Source organism: Macaca nemestrina, chromosome 19 (assembly GCF_043159975.1).
Source record: "Macaca nemestrina isolate mMacNem1 chromosome 19, mMacNem.hap1, whole genome shotgun sequence".
Classification (NCBI taxonomy): Eukaryota; Metazoa; Chordata; class Mammalia; order Primates; family Cercopithecidae; genus Macaca; species Macaca nemestrina.
The window spans coordinates 38143302-38170279 of NC_092143.1; the positions used below are offsets into that span (position 1 = coordinate 38143302).

A 26978-nucleotide genomic window follows, 5' to 3' on the forward strand; every position below is an offset into this window, starting at 1 on the left:
TAGGGCTTACTTATCATTGTTTTCTACTAAAAAAGCTTGTTAGAATCCCTTTTACCACACAAGATAAAGGCATTCTCCTCTAAGAGCCTTGACATTCTGGTAAATAAAGAGATCCTGGAAATAAGAACATCAATCCTTCTGCAAGCCTATGATGAAAGTCAATGCTGGAACACACACAAGATGTTTAACATGGCACTTGAATTTGTTTGTAAGTCCCTGCTAGTAAGATAAGAGTTATAAACATTCAAAGTCGAAGACTGTTTTTCACACAGTCTTGTAGGTACTACAGGTCATGTCTTTAGAAATGGGTTGCTGATGGTTAAACTCTTTATTTTAATATCACAGAGACTTTTCGTTTGCTTTCAGTGCGTTAGATTTTTCGTAACACATTTTCAATAGTCCATTAGCACAGAGGTTTATGTGAGCACTTTATTTCAGCATTTCCCCTTGCTGCCAAAGAAAGCAACTGTAACTTGACGCTCACTGAAGAACTTTAAAGAACTCTGTCAACTACTTTGAATACTTAAAATGTATACCATGAGTCTCAAAATCTTCATTCAAACTAAAACCTTTCTCTTACTTGTAGTCTTTCACAAAACAAAAAGGAGAAAGGAAGAATATCTACCCTTATTTCTGTAGTAAATAAGGTTGTAGAATTTCATGTTTCCTTCCTCTTTAAAGAGGAAAGACCATCTGATTTCCCAGATGAGAAAAGTGAGATTCAGTGGGGCAAAATCAGTTCTGTAGTTGGCATGACGGAGAGACTAGTGCTTAGGACTCTGACTTCCACTGATTCACACGCCTTCTTTTTTTTGAGATGGAGTCTTTCTCTGTCACCCAGACTGGAGTGCAGTGGCATGATCTTGATCTTGGCTCACTGCAACCTCCACCTCCCAGGTTCAAGTGATTCTCCTGTCTCAGCCTCCTGAATAGCTGGGATTACAGGCACACGCCACCATGCCTGGCTAATTTTTGGTATTTTAGTAGAGATGGGGTTTCACCATGTTGCCCAGGCTGGTCTTGAACTCCTGAGCTCAGGCAATCTGCCTGCCTCAGCCTCCCAAAGTGCTAGGATTACAGGCATGAGCCATCGCACCTGGCCTCCTCCTTTCTATGAATGCAGAGACTGCTATTCTTCTTCATGGAGGCCACTGCATGTCTGTTTATTTTCATAAGAATAAACTACTGAATTTCCAAAGGCTGTGGTTTCTACTCTATGCAATTTATTTGGCTTTAGCATAAGATGCTATTTATAGTTCAGATTATTAAACATGTCATAAAATGGTCATGAATTTATCTGCCTTTATCTTTTTCTTTTTTTTTTTTTGAGACGGAGTCTCGCTCTGTCACCCAGGCTGGAGTGCAGTGGCCGGATCTCAGCTCACTGCAAGCTCCTCCTCTCGGGTTCACGCCATTCTCCTGCCTCGGCCTCCCGAGTAGCTGGGACTACAGGCGCCCGCCACTTCGCCCGGCTAGTTTTTTGTATTTTTTAGTAGAGAAGGGGTTTCACCGTATTAGCCAGGATGGTCTCGATCTCCTGACCTCATGATCCGCCCATCTCGGCCTCCCAAAGTGCTGGGATTACAGGCTTGAGCCACCGCGCCCGGCCTAATCTTTTTCTAGTATCTAATCTAATATCCTTACAAACTTACAAGTTGCTCTGCTTTGTCTAAACTCATTATTAGACCTGAAATTGAAGAACTGAAGTCAAATTCTGGCTCTCACCTTTATTATTTTGTTATATTCTGACCAATTCAACTAACATATGAGTGTCCACCATATGTAAGGGTGGGGATGAAGGTCCTAAGAATAATGGCATATGACCCTGGAAAAGTTGCAAGGTATTCAACCTCTCTAAATATCGACCTCTGTATCGGTAATGCTGATGAAAGTTACTTCTCAGGCAGATATACACTTATTTGGAAATGTCCTCTATAAACTATAAAAAGGTGACAAAGTATAAAGCATAAACCTTATAACTTTTATGTAAGCTGAGTTTTAAAAAGATGCTTTATTTTCAAAATATTTCAAAACAACAACGAAATCTATACAGCAGTAGTTAACCATGTGACCTATCAAGTTTATAAGAAATGTAAAAGGAATATTTACTGCCTTGAAAACAACCTACTGCCCACCTTTCCTTCGCTATTCTTTCTGTCATTCATGTGGCCACCCACTCTGCAGTATAATCCAAGGACGTTCTTTGTAACATACATGTTTTAAATTATGTTTCTATTAGGTTACAAAGTTCTGAAAACATTGTTTTTAACTTTCTCTTATGATTATCTGGATGGCCACTGAATACTTTAAACTCAGAGTTTCATTGTATTAGGTTGATACTTATCTTCAATTTCATATATGATCTAACAATTCTTGATGCAATATCTTCTCATAATTGGGCAAACCTTTCAAAAAAGAGACTCAAACTTTTCAACTGTAGTCATTCCCTCCCTCCCTAAAATACAAACTGTTCAGTTTTCGCTCTCATTGACCTATGGTCACACTCTCCAGCTCTCACTGTGAGTAATAATCCCACATGCCTTAAACTCTTATATGCTCATCTTTATTTTTCAGTTGGCTTCCAAAGCCCTGGCCATCAGTGGTGGTGACAGCAACAGATGTCAGATGTCAGCCCCTGGCTTCCTGCCTTACCACAGAGGGATACTCAGCAAACTGGACAGGTGAGTGGAAGGCAGATGGCAGCTATTCCAGAGTGCTCCAGCTAGTTGCTACTTTTGCTATAACATCTCTCCATGTAATGCCAACGTAAAGGAATAAAATGTTTACTCAAACACTCAGCTAAATGACTTAACCTACCTGATGTAGTTCTTCCTAAAGAATATTTAATTATTAGGATCCTAGAAGACCCATTTTAGGGAGGAAAAAGTCACTCTAAGAATAACTGTTAACATCACAAAAAAAAAAGCTAGGTAAAATCCTTTGTTTTCAAAGTTACATTTCTCCAAATTCTTTACGTTTGGCTGTTACCTCATTGTTGACCTTGGGCAAGCTGCCTAACCTTCTTAGGCCTCTGCTTTGTCACTTATAAATAGGGCATCAATTACATGGCTTACTCATAATGACTCTTCTAGAAATTATTTCTCTATCCTCTGGGCAATTAACAGAGCTCTTTTCCTATTAATATTTATTTACTAAACCCTCATAGTAGAGGAATACTAATTTATTAAACCACCAAGTAGGTTCCAGAGTCACAAACATTATTGATACTTAAAGCAAATTTGCCTTAATTACATTTTACCAATGGAAAATTTAGGATGACCAGACCAAATTGAAGCAAATTTCACCTATTACAATCCTTAGGAGTGAGGACAGAAAAAATTTCAAGGAGATGTCTACCAAAAAGCCACACAGATAGCTTTCACATGAGACACAACTTATGTAAAAAGATGTAGTGTAATTTTCCACTGTAGCATTGATTGGACGTATTGGCTTCAATAACACCAAATCAACACATCTCTCCTATTTAGCTGTGCCAACGATTTATTCTATCTGACTGGCCTTTAAAATGACCCTCCTGTGTCACCTGGTAAAGGATGTCTGATCTCCCATGACCTCTGCCTGATTTTAGCAGAATGGAACATTTGTGTGGTATTCTTGATGAATACCCGCAATGGCGGCCTACAAGTGGCTCAGGGAAAGCAATTGTATTAATGCATTATAGTTATTTATTGGCAGTTTTGTGTGATAGCAGATTTACTGAAATAAGGCCTGCCAAGAAGATCAGGTTACAGCAGGAATACATGATTTCCTAACCATCCATAAAATATAAATCAAACGTTTTTTCTGTCCACTGTCAGCCACCTCCACCCACTCCTTGTCCTCAGTCTTCAGACAAATTGAAGCACATGCCACAATTTGCACGGGGAAAATCAAACTCAATTTCGCAGTACAATGAAGTAAGTTTTGGTCTTGTCATGTCCGCTGACATATTGATCCCTTGAAGATGGAAAAGATCAGAATGCTGTGGAGTTTTGCTTTTATAAATATATGTGTGTAAAATGCAATGTGTAAATGAAGGAAAATATAGTACTTATGGAGTTTTACAAAGTTTCAAGAGGTCCAGGGGGCTAATGTTACAAAAGAGTATTATGATATAAAAGCCACTATTTAAGAGATCACATTTTCTTTCCCTTTAGAGTTACATCTCTGGAAGACAAATGGTCTCCTAACCCAGGTTCATTTAAAGTGCAGCTGATCATTCCACAGCTAAAAGGAATTTTAACTAGTAAAGAAGAAAAAAAACCACACACCCTATCTTGGCCCTTTGTAAAATTTATGTCAGATCTATAATGCAATAAGCCCAACACTCTATCAAACATTTTCTATGTAACCTGAAAGGGGACTAAGCCAAATCACTTACATGTCTACATTTATGATTTGCAAAGTGTGGTGATTGCAGCCTCCATGAAATGTGTAAAGATCTCACAGTTATTCACGTCTATAGATAAAGCATTAAAAGATGGAAGCACTCTATTATAAGGTGATGATGAAATTGTAAGAAACACCATAAATACCCTAGAGTCTTGTAAGCTACATTTTTAACTCAGCAGGTGGAAGAAAAAAAATGAGGAAATGAATCTGTTTTCAGGTAGGCAGAATTTCATTCGTTATGACAACAGAATGGCTTTCTAATTACCGCTTACTATAAAAATATTGCGAAATGCTCTGCAACCCCATGGAGACTATTACTGCATAATATGTTTTGCCCTAGACTCATGTAAAACTGCTGCAAAAATAGCTCTGTGTGCCTTAATGGGAGGAAAACTAAGGCACAGACTGATTGTGTTGACCATGAAAATCTACAGGGAGGGGAACAACACACACTGGGGCTTGTCGGTGGGTAGGGTGAAGGGAGGAAGAGCATCAGGAAAAATAGCTAATACATGCGGGGCTTAATACCTAGGTGATGGGTGCAGGAAACCACCAGGGCACACGTTTAACTATGTAACAAACCTGCACATCCTGCACACATACTCCAGAACCTAAAATAAAATAAATTTAACAAAAGAAAATTCACACACAGGAATTTGAGTGGGGAAAGAGCTTCTTCCTTGATCCCAATCTCAAAGCTTTCAAAGTAGAAGTTTCTCATTTAGCATGATCTTTAAAAATTAGAGCAATGCCCCACATTACCATATTCTAAAGTAATTACTTGCGGTAAGTAAATATAAATTCATCACTAATTATGCAGTCCTTTCTTGTGAAATCCACAGTAAAATTATTTGAGTTTTTTTTTTTAAAAAAGCTGACAAGAGAACGACTTTACTTCATCAATCAGTTTGACTAAAGTAATGATTTTCTTAGAATTAAAACTTGTTGAAAGCGCTAAGTATTTCATCTTTAAGTCTAAGAAGCATGTAGTTAATGTCACAGCTAATACATTTGTCAGTCTGCTAATTTTCTTTTTCTATTAGAATAAGTAAACATCAGCCCTTTTAAAAAGCATGCTATTTACCATGTGTCAGGAGCAATGCAGGGAGAACTTATTTGAAAATCATGAGGTAAGGCATTATGAAATGAATAGGAATCATAGGAAGACAATAAGAGAGAAACACGAAAGAAATAGGAATTTAATAATTCCAAAGGGACGGCGGGGCATGCCTCAAGTTGAGTGGGGGAGAGTGGCATTTAAAGAGGAGCTATAAAAAACATAAAATCAAACAAAAACTCTAGCCAGAGATATCTGAAAATAGGAAAGAAGAGATGGCTTGAGAGAAAAAGTTCAAATAAAAACAAAAGAAGGCTCTTAAGTGTACAATGAAAATTTAAAAAATGAGATTTTGCCTGGTTGCCATTAGATCAGAGAATTTTTTTTGGCTCTTCAGACATGCTTATTATTTGATGAAATTAGTACAGAAACAGCACAACTGATTCTATTTCCCTTCTATGAAGGACATAATCCGCTAATTTATACTGTGTTATATCAGATTTTGCTTTAGGCAGCTTTGGCATTAATGTACTTAGAGGAAAATAACTAGTTAAAAAGTGCCAATTCTCTGTTCCATCTATCAATCATCAGATCTTCTTTTTTAAAAAAAGTATCCTTTTGGTATTGTAGCACTCCAGAGCATAGGTTGATTTCCAAATCTTGTGTCCCAAACTAAATATCACTGGTGCAGTAAAATTTTTCATTTAAAGTAGCCTCTAGAATGTCATTTTCAGTGTTTTATTCTTAAAGTTTTTACTTGCAAGCAGAGAGAAATATTAACAGCATAAACTGCTGCAACTGCACTTTACTTTTTGTTGCTATCAAATTGGTCCTCTTTACTATAGAATTGTTAAGGCTCTTATCTTTCCTCATCAAAATCTGATGAGAAAATATATTCTTCCGTCCAGAATTATTTAAGACGTTTCTTGATTTTTTCTTTTAATGATTCAACTAATTTAATGACTTAGTAGTTTTATTAGTCTTTGTTTTTCTCAGTAAATAAATTAGACATAAACTAAAAGGCACAAATTAGTTTCTAAAATTTGAGAACCCAGGTTTTCTAAAGTTGAAAAGAGCAAGGAAAAGATACATTACTTACTTGCTATAGACTTAAATAAGCTACTTAAATTATCTGTGCCTCAGTTTCCTTGTGCATGAAATGGGGTTAAGACTAGTAGCTACCTCACAAAGTTGTTTAGAGGATCAAATGAGATGTGATAAGCCTTCAGAATCATGCCTGTCCTACAGGCCTGTGCATTAAAGGCTAGTTATTGTTAGCAGTTGCAATTAACCTGTCAATTATCTTGAATACTAGTTTCCTTCAAGATCTATTTCCCTGGGTTGTGCTTGCAGTGGGGAAACAGAAGCAGCCAGAAATCACAAGGAAGCATACTCTTGGCACCAGAATTTCATTAAATGAATGTTCTTGCTTCAAGTTGTCTCTGCCTCAATTATCAAAGACTTCATAGTTTTGGGGCCATATAAAGTAGCAGATCCTCCGCATAAAGTGTGTGTGTGTGGAGTGTGTATGCATGGGAGGGTGGAGAGAGGGGCTTGGGCAATACAGACCTTTTTTCAGTCCCTATGTGGGATTTGCTGGGTTGAGAAGGGCTATCTCCTGTAGAACGAAATCATGACATGTGCTGAGCCTACGTGTCAAGCGAGACTCCATAGTGGAACATTCATTCCAACCAATGGAATCCTACATGCCTTCATGCTCCACCCCACCTCCCAGGGGCTGCGTAGCTGAGTATACATATTGCACATCATGTAAATGTTGAGAACATCAGAGGTGATGCGTACAAATCAACTAATGTCATCTCAGCAACTAGATACATTCTTAATATAAAATAACATTTACACTTCATAGACAATCATATTTTTCTAGCTTTTACAGTTATTATGTGGCTCGTGTACTAATGCAACAAAATAAATTATTGTAGGTCTGAGTAACAAAAAAGTAGTCAAATATATTAGCATAATGTAGATTAACCCAGTTCAGCTGCCTGTGCTAAGGAGGCCATCTCAGATTACTTAGAACTACTGAAATTTACTGTCTTATGCCTGATATACTGAGGGTTTTAAGAATTATTCTAATATTTCAAATAATTTTAATTACTAATATTTATTTATCTCTATCTACTTATCTATTGATTTATTCATTCTACCTGTTTCTTGTTTTCCTCCTCCTCTTTCTTCCTCAATCTCTTTTTATCTCTGCCTCTCTGTGATACACTCCCTCTCTCCCTCCCCAATCCTTAACAAAAACAAAATGGAGCTCAAGGTCAGCCCTTTGGGATACTAGGCCAAGCAATAAAATCAATACTGCTTTGGGAATCTGGGACTCATTTCCCATCCCTGCCATCTTATTTTCTTAGAAAGGACCATAGATATGTTGCTTTCTATCAATCTAAATTTTAGTTTCTTCATTTTTAAAATTAGTTGAGTTGTACTCAACACTGGTCTGACATTCCTTGGCCTAGTACTCTGAAATATGTAAGAACTCCTGAGAAATGACTATTGAAAGGCACAAAGAAGAACTATGAGATCCAATCAATTTCTCTAAAAAGTGGTTTTGGAGATCTTTATACCTTTACATCTAGTCTTGGAGTCTAGCTTTAACCCTTAGAACTCATGTGGCAGAATGAAATTAGGGAATCAGGAATGTTTCCAGTATTCTCTAGCAAGCACACCTTATAGCACATATTAAAAATGGTGGACTGGCTTCCAGGATTCATGGACAACTTTCCAAAGGGATGAAAAGCACCTACAACGAATTAACTGCTTGGGAGGTGGGTCATTAAGGGTTATACTACAAGCATCAGTAACAAAAATGAGCATACTGGGCATGTAATCAACATTGAAAAGACATATGACATCTAGGCCTTTTCAAGCACCCTCATGCACTTAAATAGAGGCACCAATAATATGAATTTCAAAAGTGAACAATCGAGTACTTTACCTGGCTGAGACAAAAGTGGTGTGTAAGGGACTTTCGGTTCTATTGCACTCATTGGTGGAGGTAGCAAAGGATTAGCAAAGCTGCGGAGTGGATGAGTTGGTCGAACACAAGCCGTGGGGATGGTTCTGCTTGGTGCCTCCTCACTGTTAGAATGCTCAGGTTGAGATGGGGGCAGCATGGGTGGTTGTTGGGTAGTTGGTCCTTCACTCACTGCTGCAGTGGAGACAAGAAAAGTCATTCATTATTCCTGGACAAAGTCTGTTTTCCTTAAGTCACTGGAAGAGTCCCTGAATCCATTCAGAGAGATGTGATAGGATGTGGTCAGTCTCTTCTCCAAGTTATGAACATTCTCATTCCTCTACCTTCATATACTTATGCAACATGATAGCACTTCCCCTTTAAACAATAGAAATAGATCCAGCAGGACAGGAATTTATCTTTGAGGAAGAGCAGTAAAATACATTGAGCACTGACTATGTTGCCTGAACTGTCTGGGCCCTCTAATCATAAGTGATGAAGAGAGAAAAAAGAGTTATTTCTCCTTTCATAAGCTGCAATGTCAGTGAAATTCAATGTACCAAACCCTGTTACCGCTGCATTATTTTCTACCAGCCAATATGCCAATTTTTCTGTGATTTAAACATGCCATGTCAACTGTCAAACAAATCAGAGTTACAGGATGCTCAGAGGCATTGCTAATAAAATGATACAAATAATAACCACTATCATTATCTTCCATAACAAAATGGAGACACATCTAGCTAAACAGTTGTATGAGAGATGACTCTGCCAGAACAAGTTGCCTGAATGCAGAATTGCAATTTTTCCTCTTTGATAGTAAACCTTGTAATTTGCAGGCAGCTTACAGTAGTTGAAGAGGTTCTGCACAGTTACTGTGACTGCCTATGGGCATTTGGAAAGCTTTGTATATGGAAATACACTTTTTTTTCAGAGAACACAGGTAAGACAGAATAAAATGTTTTCAAAGAAGTTTCTCTTGTTAATGACAGTGAGTGAATTTGAACTATTCATTCATATTCAAAGTTAACAAGTCCAGGTTAAACTTCAAGTGAAACGAGCTGCATAGTAGGTTTAAGTGTTAATAAAATATTTTTTCTGATGACTTATTTCTCATTAAATTTTTGTCAGGTAAATCAAAATGTGGTGATAGAAGATAATATCTTGCTTTTGAAAGAGAATTTGTAACCAGGAAATATTTCAAGATAATTAGTGAGATAATTTTGAGACAAGTCTCCCAGAGGCTCAATGAGGTCAGCAAAGTGCAGAGGAATAGAAAGAAAATCTGATAATGCTGAAGGGAATAGAGATTTAAGATACAAAAGATCAAGACATAGAATTAAAGTTATGCAGAAGTGAAATGTGTCTTCAGAAGGTATTTATACTCATTCTTCTATATTCAGAAGGGGTTAGAGGTCTTCTGGGTCACTGAGCAGCCTCCAGGCTTATCCCATTCAGAGATGAAGGTAGAAAGATACAAGGTTGGCTGAGCACAGGATGTAGACATACAACAATCAGAGCCAAAATACAGGCAGAGACTTGATAAAAGATTTCTTTGAACAAGGGAAATGAATCAAGGCAGCAAATGAGAGAATCCCAAAGAGTTTGAAGAGAAGTGTCTTATTTCCAGGCTAGGAAAGCCTACCAAAGAAGAAAAAAAGAGCAAATGAATGCACACTATTAAGGATAATGTGTACGGCTGCAAGCAAACCAGCAAATCCTTGGTGATGTTGGCTCTCAGATGCGAGGCTTTGAGTAGGTGTTATACAAGGCACTAAATTTCTTTTAAGACTGTAAAGGGGAGAGGAACACTTATGTGCTTGTATTCAAACAGTGTTGTATAATGAGATTTTTGTGAGTGTGGTTCTAGAGACAATGCAAATTACTTAGGTTTAACTTTGGACTCATTTAGTCTAAAGGAGAATATGACCAATGGTCAATTTTTAGCCAAGACCCAACTTTGGGTATCTTTGTGCCACTGGCCTGAGAGAGATGACATCAAGTCCTCTCCTCTTTGTTCCCACAAGAAAGTTTGCCTTAATGTGGGCCTCCTTGCTAGCAATTCCTTTCAGTCACAGGTCTCAGAGGATGCTTGCGAAATGTTAGATTGCAGGCATTGCTTAGGAGGGAAAGGCAGGCTCTTTCAAGGGTTCCCAAGATAATTGTTGGGTTGGAGAAAATTATTCATCAGAAAGGGTTTGTAATTTCACAGGAGAAGTTCTGGGAAAGTGAAAATGCTTTGGCTTCCACTAGACTGGTCTCTGTGTTCCTTTGTGAATTGTGCATCTCACAAATGAGGTTCCTGTGGCTGTTTCTCTATGCTCCTCCTTTATCTCCAACGGGCCAGCTTTTTATTAAAGGGTCTATAAATTCCACATTAAAAATATTCATCCAGGGAAAGAAATTTCACAATTTTCCTCAAAAATCTGCCTTAAATAATTCTCTCCATTGAAGATGGATTGCAATTAACCCACATTATATTTTAAATACCGGTTTAGCCATTAAAGGGACAATAATATGTTTATGATGTTTTATTTCCTTCCTTCTTTCAATTTTTCCTTTTCTACCTTTTCTGCATTTTTGAAATAAAATCTACACTATACTTTCATCTGCTTGATCAATTCAGCTATTGATACTTGTGTATGCTTCACGAAGTTCTCGTGCTGTGTTTTTCAGCTCCATCAGGTCATTTATGTTCTTTACTAAACTTGTTATTCTACTTAGCAATTCATCTAACCAACATTTTCTCAAGGATCTTAGCTTCCTTGCATTGGGTTAGAACATGCTCCTTTAGCTTGGAGGAATTTGTTATTACTCACCTTTTGAACCCTACTTCTGTCAATTCATCAAACTCATTCTCTGTCCAGTTTTGTTCCCATGCTGGTGAGGAGTTGTGATCTTTTGGAGAAGAGGCATCCTGGTTTTTGGAATTTGCAGACAGTTTGGACTGGTTTCTCCTTTTGAGATGGAGTCTTGCTCTGTTGCCCAGGCTGGAGTGTAGTGACATGATCTTGGCTCACTGCAACCTCCGCCTCCCAGGTTCAAGCAATTATCTGCCTCAGCCTCGTGAGTAGCTGAGATTACAGGTGCCCACCAACATGCTCAGCTGATTTTTGTATTTTTAGTAGACAGGAGGTTTCACCATCTTGGCCAGGTTGGTCTTGAACTCCTGACCTCATGATCCACCTGCCTCAGCCTCCCAAAGTGCTGGGATTACATGCATGACCCACCACGCCAGGTCTCTTAAAGAATTTTCAACCCAGAATTTCATATGCAGCCAAACTAAGCTTTATAAGTGAAAGAGAAATAAAATCCTTTATAGACAAGCAAATGCTGAGAGATTTTGTCACCACCAGGCCTGCCTTAGAAGAGCTCCTGAAGGAGGCACTAAACATGGAAAGGAACGACCAGTACTAGCCACTGCAAAAACATACCAAATCGTAAAGAACATTGACACTATGAAGAAACTGCATCAATTAATGGGCAAAATAACCAGCTAGCATCATAATGACAGGGTCGAATTCACAATATTAACCTTAAATGTAAACAGGCAAATGCTCCAATTAAAAAACACAGACTGGCAAATTGGATAGAGTCAAGACCCATCAGTGTGCTGTATTCAGGAGACCCATCTCACATGCAAAGACACACAGAGGCTCAAAATAAAGGGATGGAGGAAGATTTACCAAGCAAATGGAAAACAAAAAAAGAGCAGGGCTTGCAATTTTAGTCTCTGATAAAACAGACTTTAAACCAACAAAGATAAAAGGAGACAAAGAAGACCATTACATAATGGTAAAGGGATCAATGCAACAAGAAGAGCTAACTATCCTAAATATATATGCACCCAATGCAGGAGCACCCAGATTCATAAAGTAAGTTCTTAGAGACCTACAAAGAGACTTAGACTCCCATACAATAACAGTGGGAAACTTTAACACCCCACTGTCAATATTAGATCAACGAGATAGAAAATTAACAAGGATATCCAGTACTTGAACTCAGCTCTGGACCAAGCAGACCTAATAGACACTTACAAAACTCTCCAGCCCAAATCAACATAATATACATTCTTCACAGCACATCACACATATTGTAAAATTGACCACATAATTGGAAGTAAAATGCTCCTCAGCAAATGGAAAAGAACAGAAATCATAACAGTCTCTCAGACTACAGTGCAATTAAATTAGAACTCAAGATTAGGAAACTCACTCAAAACCACACAACTACATGGAAACTGAACAACCTGCTCCTGAATGACTACTGGGTAAATAAAAAAATTAAGGCGGAAATAAAGATGTTCTTTGAAACCAATGAGAACAAAGACACAATGTACCAGAATCCCTGGGACATATTTAAAGCAGTGTGTAAGGGAAATTTATAGCTATAAAAGCCCACAATAGAAAGCAGAAAGGATCTAAAACCAACACCATACTATCACCATTAAAAGAACTAGAGAAGCAAGAGCAAACAAATTCAAAAGCTAGCAGAAGACAAGAAATAATTAATATCAGAGCAGAACTGAAAGAGATAGAGACAGGAAAAACCCTTCAAAAAATTAGTGAATCAAGAAGCTGTTTTTTTTTTTTTTTAAGATCAACAAAATAGACTGCTAGCCAGACTAATAAAGAAGAAAAGAGAGAAGAATCAAATAGGCACAATCAAAAATGATAAAGGGGATATCACCACCAATCCCACAGAAATCAAACTACCATCAGAGAATACTAAAAACACCTCTATGCAAACAAACTAGAACATCTAGAAGAAATGGATAAATTCCTGGACACATACATGGAACATATCTCAAAATAATAAGAGCTATTTATGACAAACCCACAGCCAATATCATACTGAATGGGCAAAAACTGGAAGCATTCCCTCTGAAAACTGGCACAAGACAGGGATGCCCTCTCTCACCACTCTTATTCAACATAGTGTTGGAAGTTCTGGCCAGGGCAATCAGGCAGGAGAAAGAAATAAAGGGTATTCAATTAGGAAAAGAGGAAGTCAAATTGTCTCTGTTTGCAGAAGACATGATTATATGTTTAGAAAACCCCATCATCTCAGTTCCAAATCTCCTTAAGCTGATAAACAACTTCAGCAAAGTCTCAGGATACAAAATCAATGTGCAAAAATCACACGCATTCCTATATGCCAAAAATAGACAGAGAGCCAAATCATGAGTGAAGTCCCATTCACAATTGCTACAAAGAGAATAAAATACCTAGGAATACAACTTACAAGGGATATGAAGGACGTCTTCAAAGAGAACTACAAACCACTGCTCATGGAAATAAGAGAGGACACAAACAAATGGAAAAACATTCCATGCTCATGGATATGAAGAATCAATACCATGAAAATGACCACACTGCCCAAAGTAATTTATAGATTCAATGCTCTCCCCATCAGGCTACTATTGACTTTCTTCACAGAATTGGAAAAAAAGTACTTTAAATTTCATATGAAACCAAAAAAGAGCTCGTATAGCCAAGAGAATCCGAGGCAAAAAAGAACAAAGCTGGAGGCATCACACTACCTGACTTCAAACTATATTACAAGGCTACAGTAATCAAAACAGCATGGTAGTGGTACCAAAACAGATATATAGATGAACAGGACAGAACAGAGGCCTCAGAAATAGCACTACACATCTACAACCATCTGATCTTTGACAAACCTGACAAAAACAGGCAATAGGGAAAGGATTCTCTATTTAATAAATGGTGTTGGGAAAACTGGCTAGTCATATGCAGAAGACTGAAACTAGATCCCTTTTTTCCATCTTATACAAAAATTAATTCAAGATGGATTAAAGACTCAATTGTTAGACCTAAAACCATAAAACCATAGAAGAAAACCTAGGCAATACCATTCAGGACATAAGCATGGGAAAATACTTCATGACTAAAACAGCAAAAGCAATGACAACAAAAGCCAGAATTGACAAAAGGGATCTAATTAAAGATCTTCTGCACAGCAAAAAAACTATCCTCAGAGTGAACAGGGAACCTAGAGAATGGGAGAAAATTTTTGCAATCTATCCATCTGACAAAAGACTAATATCCAGAATCTACAAAGAACTTAAACAAATTTACAAGAAAAAAACAATCCTATCAAAAAGTGGGCAAAGGATATGAAGAGACACTTTTCAAAAGAAGACATTTACGCAGCCAACAAAGATGAAAAAATGCTCATAATCACTGGTCATTAGAGAAATGCAAATCAAAACCACAATGAGATACCATCTCAGGCCAGTTAGAATAGCCATTCCTAAAATGTCAGGAAACAACAGATGCTGGAAAGAATGTGGAGAAATAGGAATGCTTTTACACTGCTTGTGGGAGTGTAAATTAGTTCAACCATTGTGGAAGACAGTGTGGCAATTCCTCAAGGATCTAGAACTAGAAACACTATTTGACCCAGCAATCCCATTACTGGTTATATACCCAAAGGATTATAAATCATTCTACTATAAAGACACATGCACATGTATATTTACTGCGGCACTGTTCACAATAGCAAAGACTTGGAACCAACCCTAGTGTCCATCAGTGATGGACTGGATAAAGAAAATGTGGTGCATATACACCATGGAATACAATGCGGCCATAAGAAAGGATGAGTTTGTGTCCTTTGCAGGGACATGGATGAAGCTGGAAACCATTCTCAGCAAACTAACAGAAGAACAGAAAACCAAACACCTCATGTTCTTACTCATAAGTGGGAGTTGAACAATGAGAACACATGTACACAGGGAAGGGAACATCACATACCAGGGTCTCTTGGGGGTTAGGGGGTAAGGGAGGGATAGCAGTAGGAGAAACACGTAATGTAGATGATGGGTTGGTGGGTGCAGCAAAGCACCATGGCATGTGTATACCTATGTAACAAACCTGTACATTCTGCACATGTACCCCAGAACTTAAAGTATAATAAAAAAAGAAATCTAAATTATTATTGTGATCGTAAGTTTAATAGAATGTACATGCATTTGTTAGTCTTTTGAAACTCGGTCTCTCACTTTGAAAATTTTCATATTTCACATGAATTCTGATTATGTCACTGAATTTTCTTTTTCCTAATCCTACTCTTTAATGCTATTCTTCCTCATTAGCATCTCTAAAAACAAAATTGTCTGCATGCCCAGTCTTCTATCCCCAAGTTTTCAACTGGCCCCGTGATCCTGGCTGCAAACGTCATGATGTGGCTTTTGATGGAAGTAAAAATGGCTTTACATAGATGGGTCCCTTCTTTAGCAAAATCCATCCTTAGTACCACATACGGAGAATAGGAAAGTGCCTAATGTACTAGACAGGAGTGAGACGGCCCTTCCTCGAGATGGAATATATCACCAATCCCTAAGGGACAATTTCTGTTGTATTCAAAATGAATATAGTGAACAAGTATAAGATTTCCATATATAATTCATAATTCTTATATTTTAAGTGGAGCAAAATAAATACTTTTTGGAACTGGCTGACATTTAAGGCAGCAAAAACCCTTTAACAAACACAATAGCAACTGCTCCACTGGTGAAATACTCTCATTTCAGATGAGCACTTTTGTCCAGTTCAGACACTGGCTTCAGGACACCTATGTGAAACAAATTGGCTTACAGGTATAACATTTAGCTCTGCCAAGATCTCTAAAAGCAAAGAAACCTGCTTTTGCCCATGACGTGCCCCTGCTCTGCAATTCAGAGTATCGAGTGAGAATCAAATACGTGCTAGCACGGCACTTGTTTTTATATGATGAAATAGTCAGAATTCGTTGTCCAAATAGCATGCAATTACACAGCAGAGTCAAATCTCAAGGTACTTTATAGTAATTAATATCAATACACATAAATAATTGCTATGAAATAACTAGGAAAAATATTGCAAAAATGAAAATGAGGATTTTTCTTCTTTCTAAAAACTACAATATGTGATAGAAGTACAGCAAGCCAATAACTCTAAGCAAAGACTGAGACATGAACACCTCTAGAAACCCAGTTCACTCATTAATCTCAGAAGAATGACATGATGCAATATTGTTACATAACCCTAGTTTCTTACAGCCTGGATTTTTTTAAAGAACCTCGAGAATAATCCATGATCTCCATTGCACTCCTCATTTTATCTAGGTCAAGTTTCATTTATTAGTTGATTTTCCATTTGAGGGAGAACAGAGGCAGAAAAATAGCATGAATAAAGCTGACCAGACTTCTCACTAGTTAAGACAATGTCAGAACTAAAAGGAAAAGTGGAAATCACTTAAACTGCTCTACTACCATCTACTTGTTTCAAAGACAAGAAAGTGGGGGCACCAATTTTGTACTGATTTGTAGAAATGAGGCCTCAAGACTACCTATTGGTTGAAGTTTTCAAATACAATGCAGCTAAACTGTTCCCTAGGGATAACTCATTTGCTTATTGAGACTAAGAGGAGTAGTGCAGTTACTTATTAAGAGGAGGAAATATTTGTCCATCACAACTACATAAATATTTACTGATAGGTCAGCAAATACATGTACTGCAAATGTATGTACCATATCTTTTCTTTCCTTATGGTCAGAGAGAAATTCTGCTTTATTTGTGCCTTCAGAAGGCACAGACCTTTGGGACAGGACTTTAGTGATTCATTTCTTATAAAACTCAAAAGGTCTTTCAGATAACTTTGGAGGAAAAAAGAGTTTCCACCTTGGCAAAGTCAACTTTTTCTTTTAATACGTGTGCCTTTCTATGTTTCCCAAGGCGACTAATAAGATATATCCACCCAGATTTATGAAATGTTTTCTGCTTGAGAGAGAACAGGAATGTTTAGTGTTCTCTAAGGCATTTAGAAACTAATATGGAATGGTGGGAAATGGGAAGTTAATTGTTTCTGACAGTGATTTAGAGAATATTTAGTTTCCTAGAAAGGAGGGTGTTATTTATTTTTATTTTAAGCAATCACTTGGAACACATATTAGATCTTAGTCCCTTTGCATTGCACATAGCTTTGTTCAAAAAATTCTTGATGAATGCCTAAAGATGTATTTTAAAAATCTGTAAAATTTTGGGCAGGAGTAGAACATTCATTGATTTTAGATAAAGTTAAAAAATCACTAAGCATTTTGTCATATAACTACTTTTATTTAATAATCCTTACTTTAAAAAATAAAAATACCTCTAGAGAATAAATATTTTAATAAATTAATTTCTTTTCTTTTCTTTTTTTCTGCCTCAGCCTCCCAAGTAGCTGGGACTATAGGCGCATGCCACCATGCCCAGCTAATTTTTTTTGTATTTTTAGTAGAGATGGGGTTTCACCTTTTTGTGAGGATGGTCTCGATCTCTTGACCTTGTGATCTGCCTGCTTCAGCCTCCCAAAATGCTGGGATTACAGGCGTAAGCCACCTCGCCTGGCCCAATCAATTTCTAATAGATTTTATTTATAGAGGCTTTTGAGGTTCACAGGAAAACTGAGCAGAAGGAACAGATATTTCTCACATGCCTCCTATCCCACATACACCCAGCGTACTCACTGTCAAAATCACAAGTCACACATGAGACTTTTGACCACAGATAAAAACAAATTTTATACTAGCCGATTCCCTTTATTCATTTTCATTGAGCTTTAACTTTTGGAATCATTTTCCCTGTGATTCAATAAGAGAGAGTTTCACATACTGTACCCATTTAAGAGAAAAAAGGAAAGAGTAAATTGATGTTGGACCTCAATGAATAAATTTTCAAAAGAAAACTATACCTTTAAAAAAAGGGACAAGAAATGAGTAACACAACATGAATAAAAATAGTGAATTACTAATTTTAAAAGTCCTGAATTTTGGCTTGTACCAGTCATGATGGAGAGACCTGATAAAGGTCATTCTACACATTTTTTTTTTTTAATTTGAAATAGAGTCTAGCTCTGTCATGCAGGCTGGAGTGCAGTGTCACACTCTCAGCTCACTGCAACCTCCACCTCCCAGGCTCAAGAGAGTCTCATGCCTCAGCCTCCCAAGTAACTGGGACTATAAGCACGGGTCATCACACCCACCTAATTTAGTAGAGACAAGGTTTTACCATATTGGCCAGGCTTGTCTCCAAATCCTGACCTCAAGTGATCTGCCCACCTCAGCCCCTGAAAGTCTACACATTCTTTTCATATTTCCCTTTAAAGTCAGAGAATATACAAGACATCAAAAGAGTGTAGGAGACAACAGACCAATAGGGAGAATACTAAACTAACATTAAAACTTGTCTTTTTTTGTTGCAGACAGCTACATTTTAGAAGTGAAGAAGGCACTTGTGGGCTCACAATTCTTTGACTGGAATTCCATTTCCAGTTGTCTTGGGATTTGATCATTTCGGTTGTTAGACTTTCTACATCTTTCCCATGTAATTCCCTTCTATGCAGTTTGGGCAACTATTTTTCCTCGAGTTTTTGCACACAACTCTATTCTGTAGATATTATGTACAGTGAGAACAGAGAAAATAAATCTAATTCTCCCTTGGCAGATCTCTGATGCCTTTTAATTCTAACCTTGCTATAGCTAGACGATTTATGATTTCTTAGAGCTGTCCCTGTTTGGTTGGAAAAATATACCTTACCTCAAAAATATATTTTATTGTTGTTACTATCATATCTATTACAAAACATCCTATCTCACATGAGCTGAGTCACTTGTTCTTAACTAAGAGATGAAAGCCATAGAACTGATTTTAAAATGCTGTGTTCAAAAAAAAAAAAAAAAAAAAAAAAGTCAAATGGCACAGTAGAAATCACCAGGGTGTATATAATAGCTTGACAGTCTCTTTTCATACCTTCCTTCAAATAAATGAAATACTACCTGTAAATCCTTTTTTTTTTCTGATAATTTTTAAAGCTGAAAAAGTATCACTTACCTGATTAAAGAAATCTAAAGCATTCATCCAAGTATTGGTTCATCAGCAATCAGTGAGACATAACCAACAGATACCAAATATGTTGGAAGATATCACTTGATTAGTAATTTCCTATTTAATAGGACATATTAATTTCAAGCACCCATCACATCATTGTTCGATGGAACCACTTGACCTTTGTTTTCCCACCACTTCCCCTCGTATTGTCAGTGGAGTGTGCTGTGGAAAGGTGTCTAGGGAATCAGTACAAATGCACATGAGTTAGGATCCAAAGTACTGTGTTGGGAAGGAACATTCTAGTACCACAGTCATAGGGAAATTAACCTTTATAAGGGATAAGAAGGTCAGAATGCAGCACATTTCACAAGACACCTTTGCTATTATTCATTTGTTCTTATTAAAAAGAGAGGAAAATGCATTACACTGACTTCTTCCTGCTCCGAAACCTCGGTCCACTGACAGTGTTGGGAATGGCACAGGCCGGAGAGTGAACTGCGGGTGGGGATATCCACAGGTGGGAGACGGGAGGATTCCTGGGTACTGGGCACTTTCTAGGGTCGGCACAGGGATGGCACTCACAACAGCTGCAAAAGAAAAAGGTTAATGGGCTTTTTGAATCTTATGTATTCACTCAACAAGCAAAAAGAAAATGGTGGAATTTTCAGATCCTCAAATCTATACACACTCTTCATAGTATCAAGTAGGTTCCCTCACTTACCTCTCTCCACCAATCCCACTTTTTACTTTAGAAAAGACAGCTCACCCCTCAAGCATCATACTGTGAAATATTACCCTGCAGTTTAAAACATTCCAGGGCTCCAAACAAAGAAACAGTTAATCAAGTTTCCATAAATCCACTTTAACATTTTATTTCGGTCATGCTGTTTGTTTGTCCTAGTCTTAGGCTTTCTTCTAAGGATGAACTATGGCATTAGAAAGGTTAGATTGTTCACAAATCAAATATATTGTATACAGTGGGCTGAAAAAGTGTTGGGAATTTTCCATTAATTCTGTAAAAGAATGTATTGCTCTTGAGGGACAGTCCAGAAACAGAGAGAGAGAAGCAAGGTATTGTCTCAATGGTCATACTTAGGATTTATCTTTAAATAGAAAATATCTTCAAATACCCAAATCAGTGCAGGTGAGTGACATATTAAGTGTAACTGAATGTTTTTCAGGAATATCAACATTTTTTAGTTATACTGGCTGAAACCCACAGATAAAAAACATATACAATATCTTCTAGGTTTAGAAAGTATTGTTCAATTTCATTATTCAATAGCTATTCAATTATATATTATTAAATATTCCAATTGTAGTCAATCTTTATCTTATATTATCTTATAAAATGTTTAGTATTCCCTATCTTTTATCATGCCAAAACAAAATTTAAGTCAGCTACCTGAATGATCAGTTTTAGCTGTATATTCCTGTCTATGAAATTAATAAAATAATTTATTATTTATTTAGATGGTAATGCCAATAACTGGAGTTTAACATACATATACGTGCATGCACATTTACCAAATGAAAATCTTTTCCTTTGTCATGTTTCTCATTTTATAACTTACAATCGTAGATACAAATTACACTGCATATTGTAAATCAATGAGAAACAACATATAGATTTCTTTTAAATTCTAACAAAATTCAGATTAAATATATAAAAGATACAAGATTTTAAAAGGGCTGCTTCTAGTAAACTGGCTATTAAAATTATATACCAGAATTTATTTTTCAGTATATTTATAATATTTCTTAAAATAAATATGAACATGTTTACTTGAACTGAAAAATGAAGTCAGACTGTTTCAGATATAAAGTATTTTGATGGGCTGATTTGACAACAAAGAGTGATTCTGCTAATCAGATTAAATGATGAGTATTTCCTATAAATTGAATAAAAACATAAATCACTTAAATCATTTAAACAAAAATCGCTTTAGTGAACATCTAAGTGATATTTCAATTTTCCTAATCTTGTCTTTATTTTTCAGTAAAAAATTGTTGAATTTTATTGGGTTTTTGTTCTATCACAAATTCAAATTATTGCTTTGGAGTGTAGTGTGATGACATTAATATAATTTTTTTAAAAAAAATATATGTCACTGTGTATATTAGAAGTTTATGACATGATGTTATGAGACACATAGATAAATGTAGATAGTAGGTTGGTTACCATAGTGAAGTAGATTAACATATCTATCATCTCACAGTTACTTTTGTGACAAAGTAACAAAGTAACTAAAATTTACATATTTAACAAAAATCCCTAATACAATACAGTTGTATTAACTTCAGTTCTCGTGCTGTAGATTAGGTCTCTAGACTTGTTTATCTCACATGTCTGCTATTTTGTATTCTTTGGCCTACATCTCCCCATTTCCTCTCCCCATTCCACCTGTAGGAACCACTCCTTCATTTTCTATCTCTGTGTATTTGAGCTTATATATGTATTATTTCACATATATATTTCACATATGAGATTGTTAAGAGGTTCATACTACCCAAAGCAATATGCAGATTTAACACAATCCCTATCAAAATTCTAATGGAATTCTTCACAGAGATAGAAATAATCTTAAAATTTATTTGAAACCACAAAAAATATTGAATAACCAAAGCAATACTGAGAAAGAAAAACAAAGTTGGATGCCCTGCACTTCCTGATTAGAAATTATGTTAAAAAGCTACGGTAATCAAAACAGCATGGTACTGGCATAAAACAGAAGTGTAGATCAATGGAACAGAATAGAGAGCCCAGAAATAAATGCAAACATATATGGACAATTAGTTTCAACAAGAGCACAAAGAAGACACTATGGGGAAAGAATATTATCTTCCATGAATGGTGCTGGGGGAATGACTTTCACATTCAAAATAATGAAATTGGACCCTTATCTCACACCATATAGAAAAATTAACTCAAAATGGACAAAATACCTATATGTATGACCCAAAAGGTAATGCCTAGGAGAGAGCATAGGGGAACAGCTCCTTGACTTTGGTCTTGTTTATGATCTTTTTAGATTTTACACCAAAAGCTTGGCTTCAAAAACAAAAATAAATACATGAAACTGCACCAGACTAAAAAGCTTCTGCACAGCAAAGGAAATAATCACCAAAAGGAAAAGGCAACCTAATCTTGTCTTTATATATTGTTACACAAAGTGCTTCTCTGTGTAAACAACTTTCAATTTTATTTTAAAATTACTTGATAAATTTTGGTACAGCTTTTTATTGTGAAGCTCCTAGAAAACAAGAAAGTAAATAACTTGAATGAGTAACAAATACTTCTGCAAGTGAGGTGGTTTCTAACATTTTCATTTAGAGCACAATTGAAGGAGAATCTCAGGTAGTTGTTAGTTGAAAAATTATCAAAAATAACAGAATGAGAAGTCACAATGTGATTTTGGCATGTAATTTGGGAGAAGTTCAAATTGTTCAGTGATTGTTATAAAGATCTCATTGTTATAGTACTCATTCATGTACATATACACACTATTATATATATATATGCAAACATATACAAAGGTTTCACAGTGTTTAGATCAATAAAAAGCACACTGGACTGGAGTTAATGCAATAAGCAACATTCATACATGGGTATATGCAATTAATGTACAAAAAGCCCCATTCATGTCATTAAGTGATAACACTCCAATAAAATTTTACTCTATATGCCATTGTAGAGAAACACTAATTGTAATGTTAAGATCCACAGGAAAAGGCCGGGCGCGGTGGCTCAAGCCTGTAATCCCAGCACTTTGGGAGGCCAAGACGGGCGGATCACGAGATCAGGAGATCGAGACCATCCTGGCTAACACGGTGAAACCCCGTCTCTACTAAAAAATACAAAAAACTAGCTGGACGAGGTGGCGGGCGCCTGTAGTCCCAGCTACTCGGAAGGCTGAGGCAGGAGAATGGCGTAAACCTGGGATGTGGAGCTTGCAGTGAGCTGAGATCTGGCCACTGCACTCCAGCCTGGGCGACAGAGCGAGACTCCGTCTCAAAAAAAAAAAAAAAGAAAAGATCCACAGGAAAGAACATTAACAATTAACTGGAAATACAAACATAAAATAAAATTTTGGTTTATATAAATTTTATGCTGCAAAATGTAAGATATATAATCAATAAAAGACCTGCAAACATAAAAATATATCATGTTTGTATGTTAATCTGTGGGGAAAATAAATTGTAGATTCTAGTTCAAGGAGAAAAATGAGTGATGTTAACTTCTATCTGTTAAGGCTCACATATTTTTTAAGGGGATGATATTGGTATCAAAGTACTATGGTATTTTTATGCTTTTAGATTGGTTTAAAAGTATGTTATACCAGAAAAATTTCATCTTTCACAGGTTTTTAATGTATAACAAAATATTTTAAGTGTCAAATTTTAAATATATGAGGGGATACATAGTTTTTCTAAATTATTTTAGAGAAGACATGAATGAACATTTGAGAGTAAGTGGTACAAAGCACAATGCCTCAATAAAGATATTTTATAAAAAGCACATTATGGATATATAAACACATAAACAGGCTCCAGAAAAAGGGAAATTTTTAAAATGACAAGGAAACTTTCAAAAAGAATCAGAGATTCAAACCAGATACCAGCCAAAATGTTATAAACTCCTTAAAGAAATAAGTTATAATTTTGTTGTCTTTGTGTCTTTTCTAGTACAGTGCTACAGATACTTCATATTTTTCAAGTGAGTTAATATGAAGGATTTTCTAGGAGTATTATTTAGAAATCTGTCATTTTAACACACTGGAGACTTTCACAGTGACTTGACGTATGATTTAGTCTCCTGGGGTATATAGTTACTATAACTATAATAATAATAATAATAATAATAATAATAATAATAATAATAAAGTAGTTGAACACATTTGTAAATATAAGCCATACAAGAGCATAAAGTCTATTTTTAAACAATTCAAATTCTCAGACTCTGAGGCAGTCAACTGAATTATTTCACCTGTCTTACTCATCAAATGGATCACTGCAGTCATTAAAGTGGATTGCTAGATTGCAAAGCATTCCTGATATTGATAATTTTTACTCATAAATGTGACAATGTTAGTCTCCTTCAGATATAGAAGATACTCATTCCACAAATTATGCACACTATATTTTCTTATCAAAATGATCATAATACAAACAATAATATTATTAACAAATATTTCACAATACGTTTAGAAAAAGAGTTTCATAAGTATCTTCTGATTCGGAGCCAAACAAATTTGGAGAGAGAAACATAAAACAATTTTGCAAGCCATATAATTTTTTAGTTAGAGTACTGAGAGCACTCTAGAGACTAAACTTACACTGCAGTTCCAAGTCTTTCATTACTGAAGAAAGAAATTTTACTTTCTAATACTTTTGTATTTTTGCTACTGACCTGATTACAAAGGCTTTACAAATAATAAAACTTCTTTCAAAAATATAAATCTGTTGTATGTTTCTGCATCTCAAAAGTGCTCATTATTTCATGACATGAAATAGAATAGCCAGTATCCCAAAGCTTTGATCTTGAAGTATTTCATTCTATGATTCATTTCTGAAAAGGCACAGAAGTCTACATTTACTTAAAACAAAAAATAATCATTCTTAAAGTAAGTTGGATAAAACATTAGGTATTAAGGTATCTTTAGGTATTTTTCCCCTTGATGTCAGTTTTGAAAGTCGGAAATACACATACACAAACACATACACACACACACACACACACACACACACACACAGGCTTCAACTCAAAGTATTAGCTTCACTGTTATATTTATGTAAAACAGCTCAGAGAGCAATATCATCTAGCATTTTCAATAAATATCTGCTGTGTGGCAAAACATGACAAGAAATCTGTTCTGACACAGCTTTCTGACAATTCAATTTATTTCTGACATTGATGCACAAAGATTTCTCAAGTAGAAATTCCCTCACCAAATTACCTAGCTCCCTGAACAAGGCACATTGGTATTTAAAAACTTCCATAATATTCTTTAAAATGTTAGCACTAAATACTACCTATAGGAAATCAAAAGTAAAAATTTTTTTAAGCTACAAGATTTAAGAAATAAGAAAACCCTCCCTAGATATTTCTCAACATGGTACTTGATGGAATTGAGAGATTTGTTGAGGAGACGAAGGGGACAAAGATAATGGTATGTCGAAATGAAAGAGCTTAACTGAAATGATTTTTCATTCTGCCTCTTTTTATCTTTTCTTTTCCAGAATGACCTGTATATTATCTGGGACATTTGGAAATTTAGCCTCTATTGTCCTTGATACATATTCATATCTCCTTCACATTTTCAGGTGTTCTTTGATAAGCAAGTGTCCCAGCATGACATTCACAAGTACCCACAAACTCCACGGAGGGTCGCTTTTGGAAAAGCCCTAAGAGTCATAAATATGTGCTTTGCAGTTATTCTTAACATAATGGTAAAGAGTCCAAATGCTGAAGTAAAACTGCCTGGATTCGTTACCTAATTCTACTCCCTGCTAGTGAATAAGCGTCAGAGCCAGTGTCAAAGATGCCTCCCACTGATCCCACCTCATGGGGTTCACAAGCCTGTGGGGTTCCCTTGCACATTTTACCAGGATTGGTCTGGTGACCAGTAGAATGTGGCAGAAATGACATATATCTCTTCTAAGGTAAGGTTTAAAAAGATTGCACATGCTCACTCTCTTTCTCTCTCTCTCTTCTCTCTTTTGGATCACTCATGCTGGGGGAAGTCAGGTGTCACATCTTGGGGAATCCAGGTGTTATGTCTTGAGGGCAGGCCAGCAGACCTGTGCACAGGACCATGTGGCAAGAAACTAGATCCTCAGCTCAAGACACTGAAAGAAACCTCATGAAATAGCTTGAAGCTCTGACCCTGAACCACCTAGCTAAACCACTCTTAGATACCTGATTCTCAGAGATGCTATTGAGAAAATAAACAATAATTGTTTTATGTCGCTGCATTTTGGGAGTAATTTGTTACATAATAATTGTTAGCTGTACGTTGAAGGGCAAATTATTCAAGCTCTGCTTTTCAGTTTCCTTATCTGCAAAATGCAGTACTGATTTTATGGTGTGGTTGTGAAGATTAAAGAGATCATCCACAGAGAAGCGCAACAGAGTACAGGGTTAGAAGTCAGCAACCCATAAATGTTGGGCATTGTAATTAATTTTCAAGGCTGCAAGAGATGCAACCAAAACTGCATGGAATATCTTTTAGTTGAAAATACTGTTTAAAACATCCTGTCTTACATTTGAAAAAAAAGAAGAAAAAAAAAAGAGTGCCATGCATTAAGATAGAGGCAAATAAATAATAGTTTTTAAATTCAAATTTGAACCTGAGGGAAGTATGACCCTGAAAGATTTTTGACATGAGAAAGATAATTTCTAGTTCAAGTTCTTGTTTTGTCATTTGTTAGCTAAAGGAAGGCTGTTAATTTATTGAAGTCTATCTGGCCCAATTTTAATGTGGTTTATACCCACTTTCCAAGATGAGATAGAATGTGGACTGGATGGCTTAGTGCTTGCCACAGCAGGGGCTATGTGTTAAGATCAAACAGAGTGAACTGTGAGAAGGAAACTTTAAGACCCCTGTAATCTCCTACTATACTCCTTCTATCTGGACCTTTACTCCTTCTATCTATCTGAACCTTTTCAACTGAG

At 36.3% G+C, this 26978-nt stretch overlaps 1 protein-coding gene and 1 long non-coding RNA gene across 13 annotated transcripts in view; one reads left to right on the forward strand and one right to left on the reverse strand.

Moving 5' to 3' along the window:
• LOC105489422 (uncharacterized) overlaps window positions 1-26978 on the forward strand; it is a 96156-nt gene that overhangs the window by 61604 nt on the left and 7574 nt on the right. Inside the window, exon 2 of the long non-coding RNA XR_011616878.1 lies at window positions 2575-2681. This is a non-coding gene — a long non-coding RNA (uncharacterized lncRNA). The remainder of the gene's footprint in view (window positions 1-2574; window positions 2682-26978) is intronic.
• Window positions 1-26978, reverse strand: part of LOC105489423 (DCC netrin 1 receptor) — a 1213781-nt gene that overhangs the window by 27976 nt on the left and 1158827 nt on the right. For 9 of the 12 annotated variants that reach the window (XR_011616876.1, XR_011616875.1, XM_071085315.1 and 6 more), the window contains exons 26-27: window positions 19729-19890; window positions 8412-8624 (exon numbers count right to left, since the gene is read on the reverse strand). Coding sequence is in view for 10 of the 12 variants with exons in the window: in XM_071085315.1 (XP_070941416.1) it covers window positions 8412-8624; window positions 19729-19890 (375 nt within the window). In the remaining 2 variants the exon portion in view is untranslated. The remainder of the gene's footprint in view (window positions 1-8411; window positions 8625-19728; window positions 19891-26978) is intronic. The other 3 variants (XM_071085314.1, XM_071085312.1, XM_071085313.1) reach the window with 3 other exon arrangements.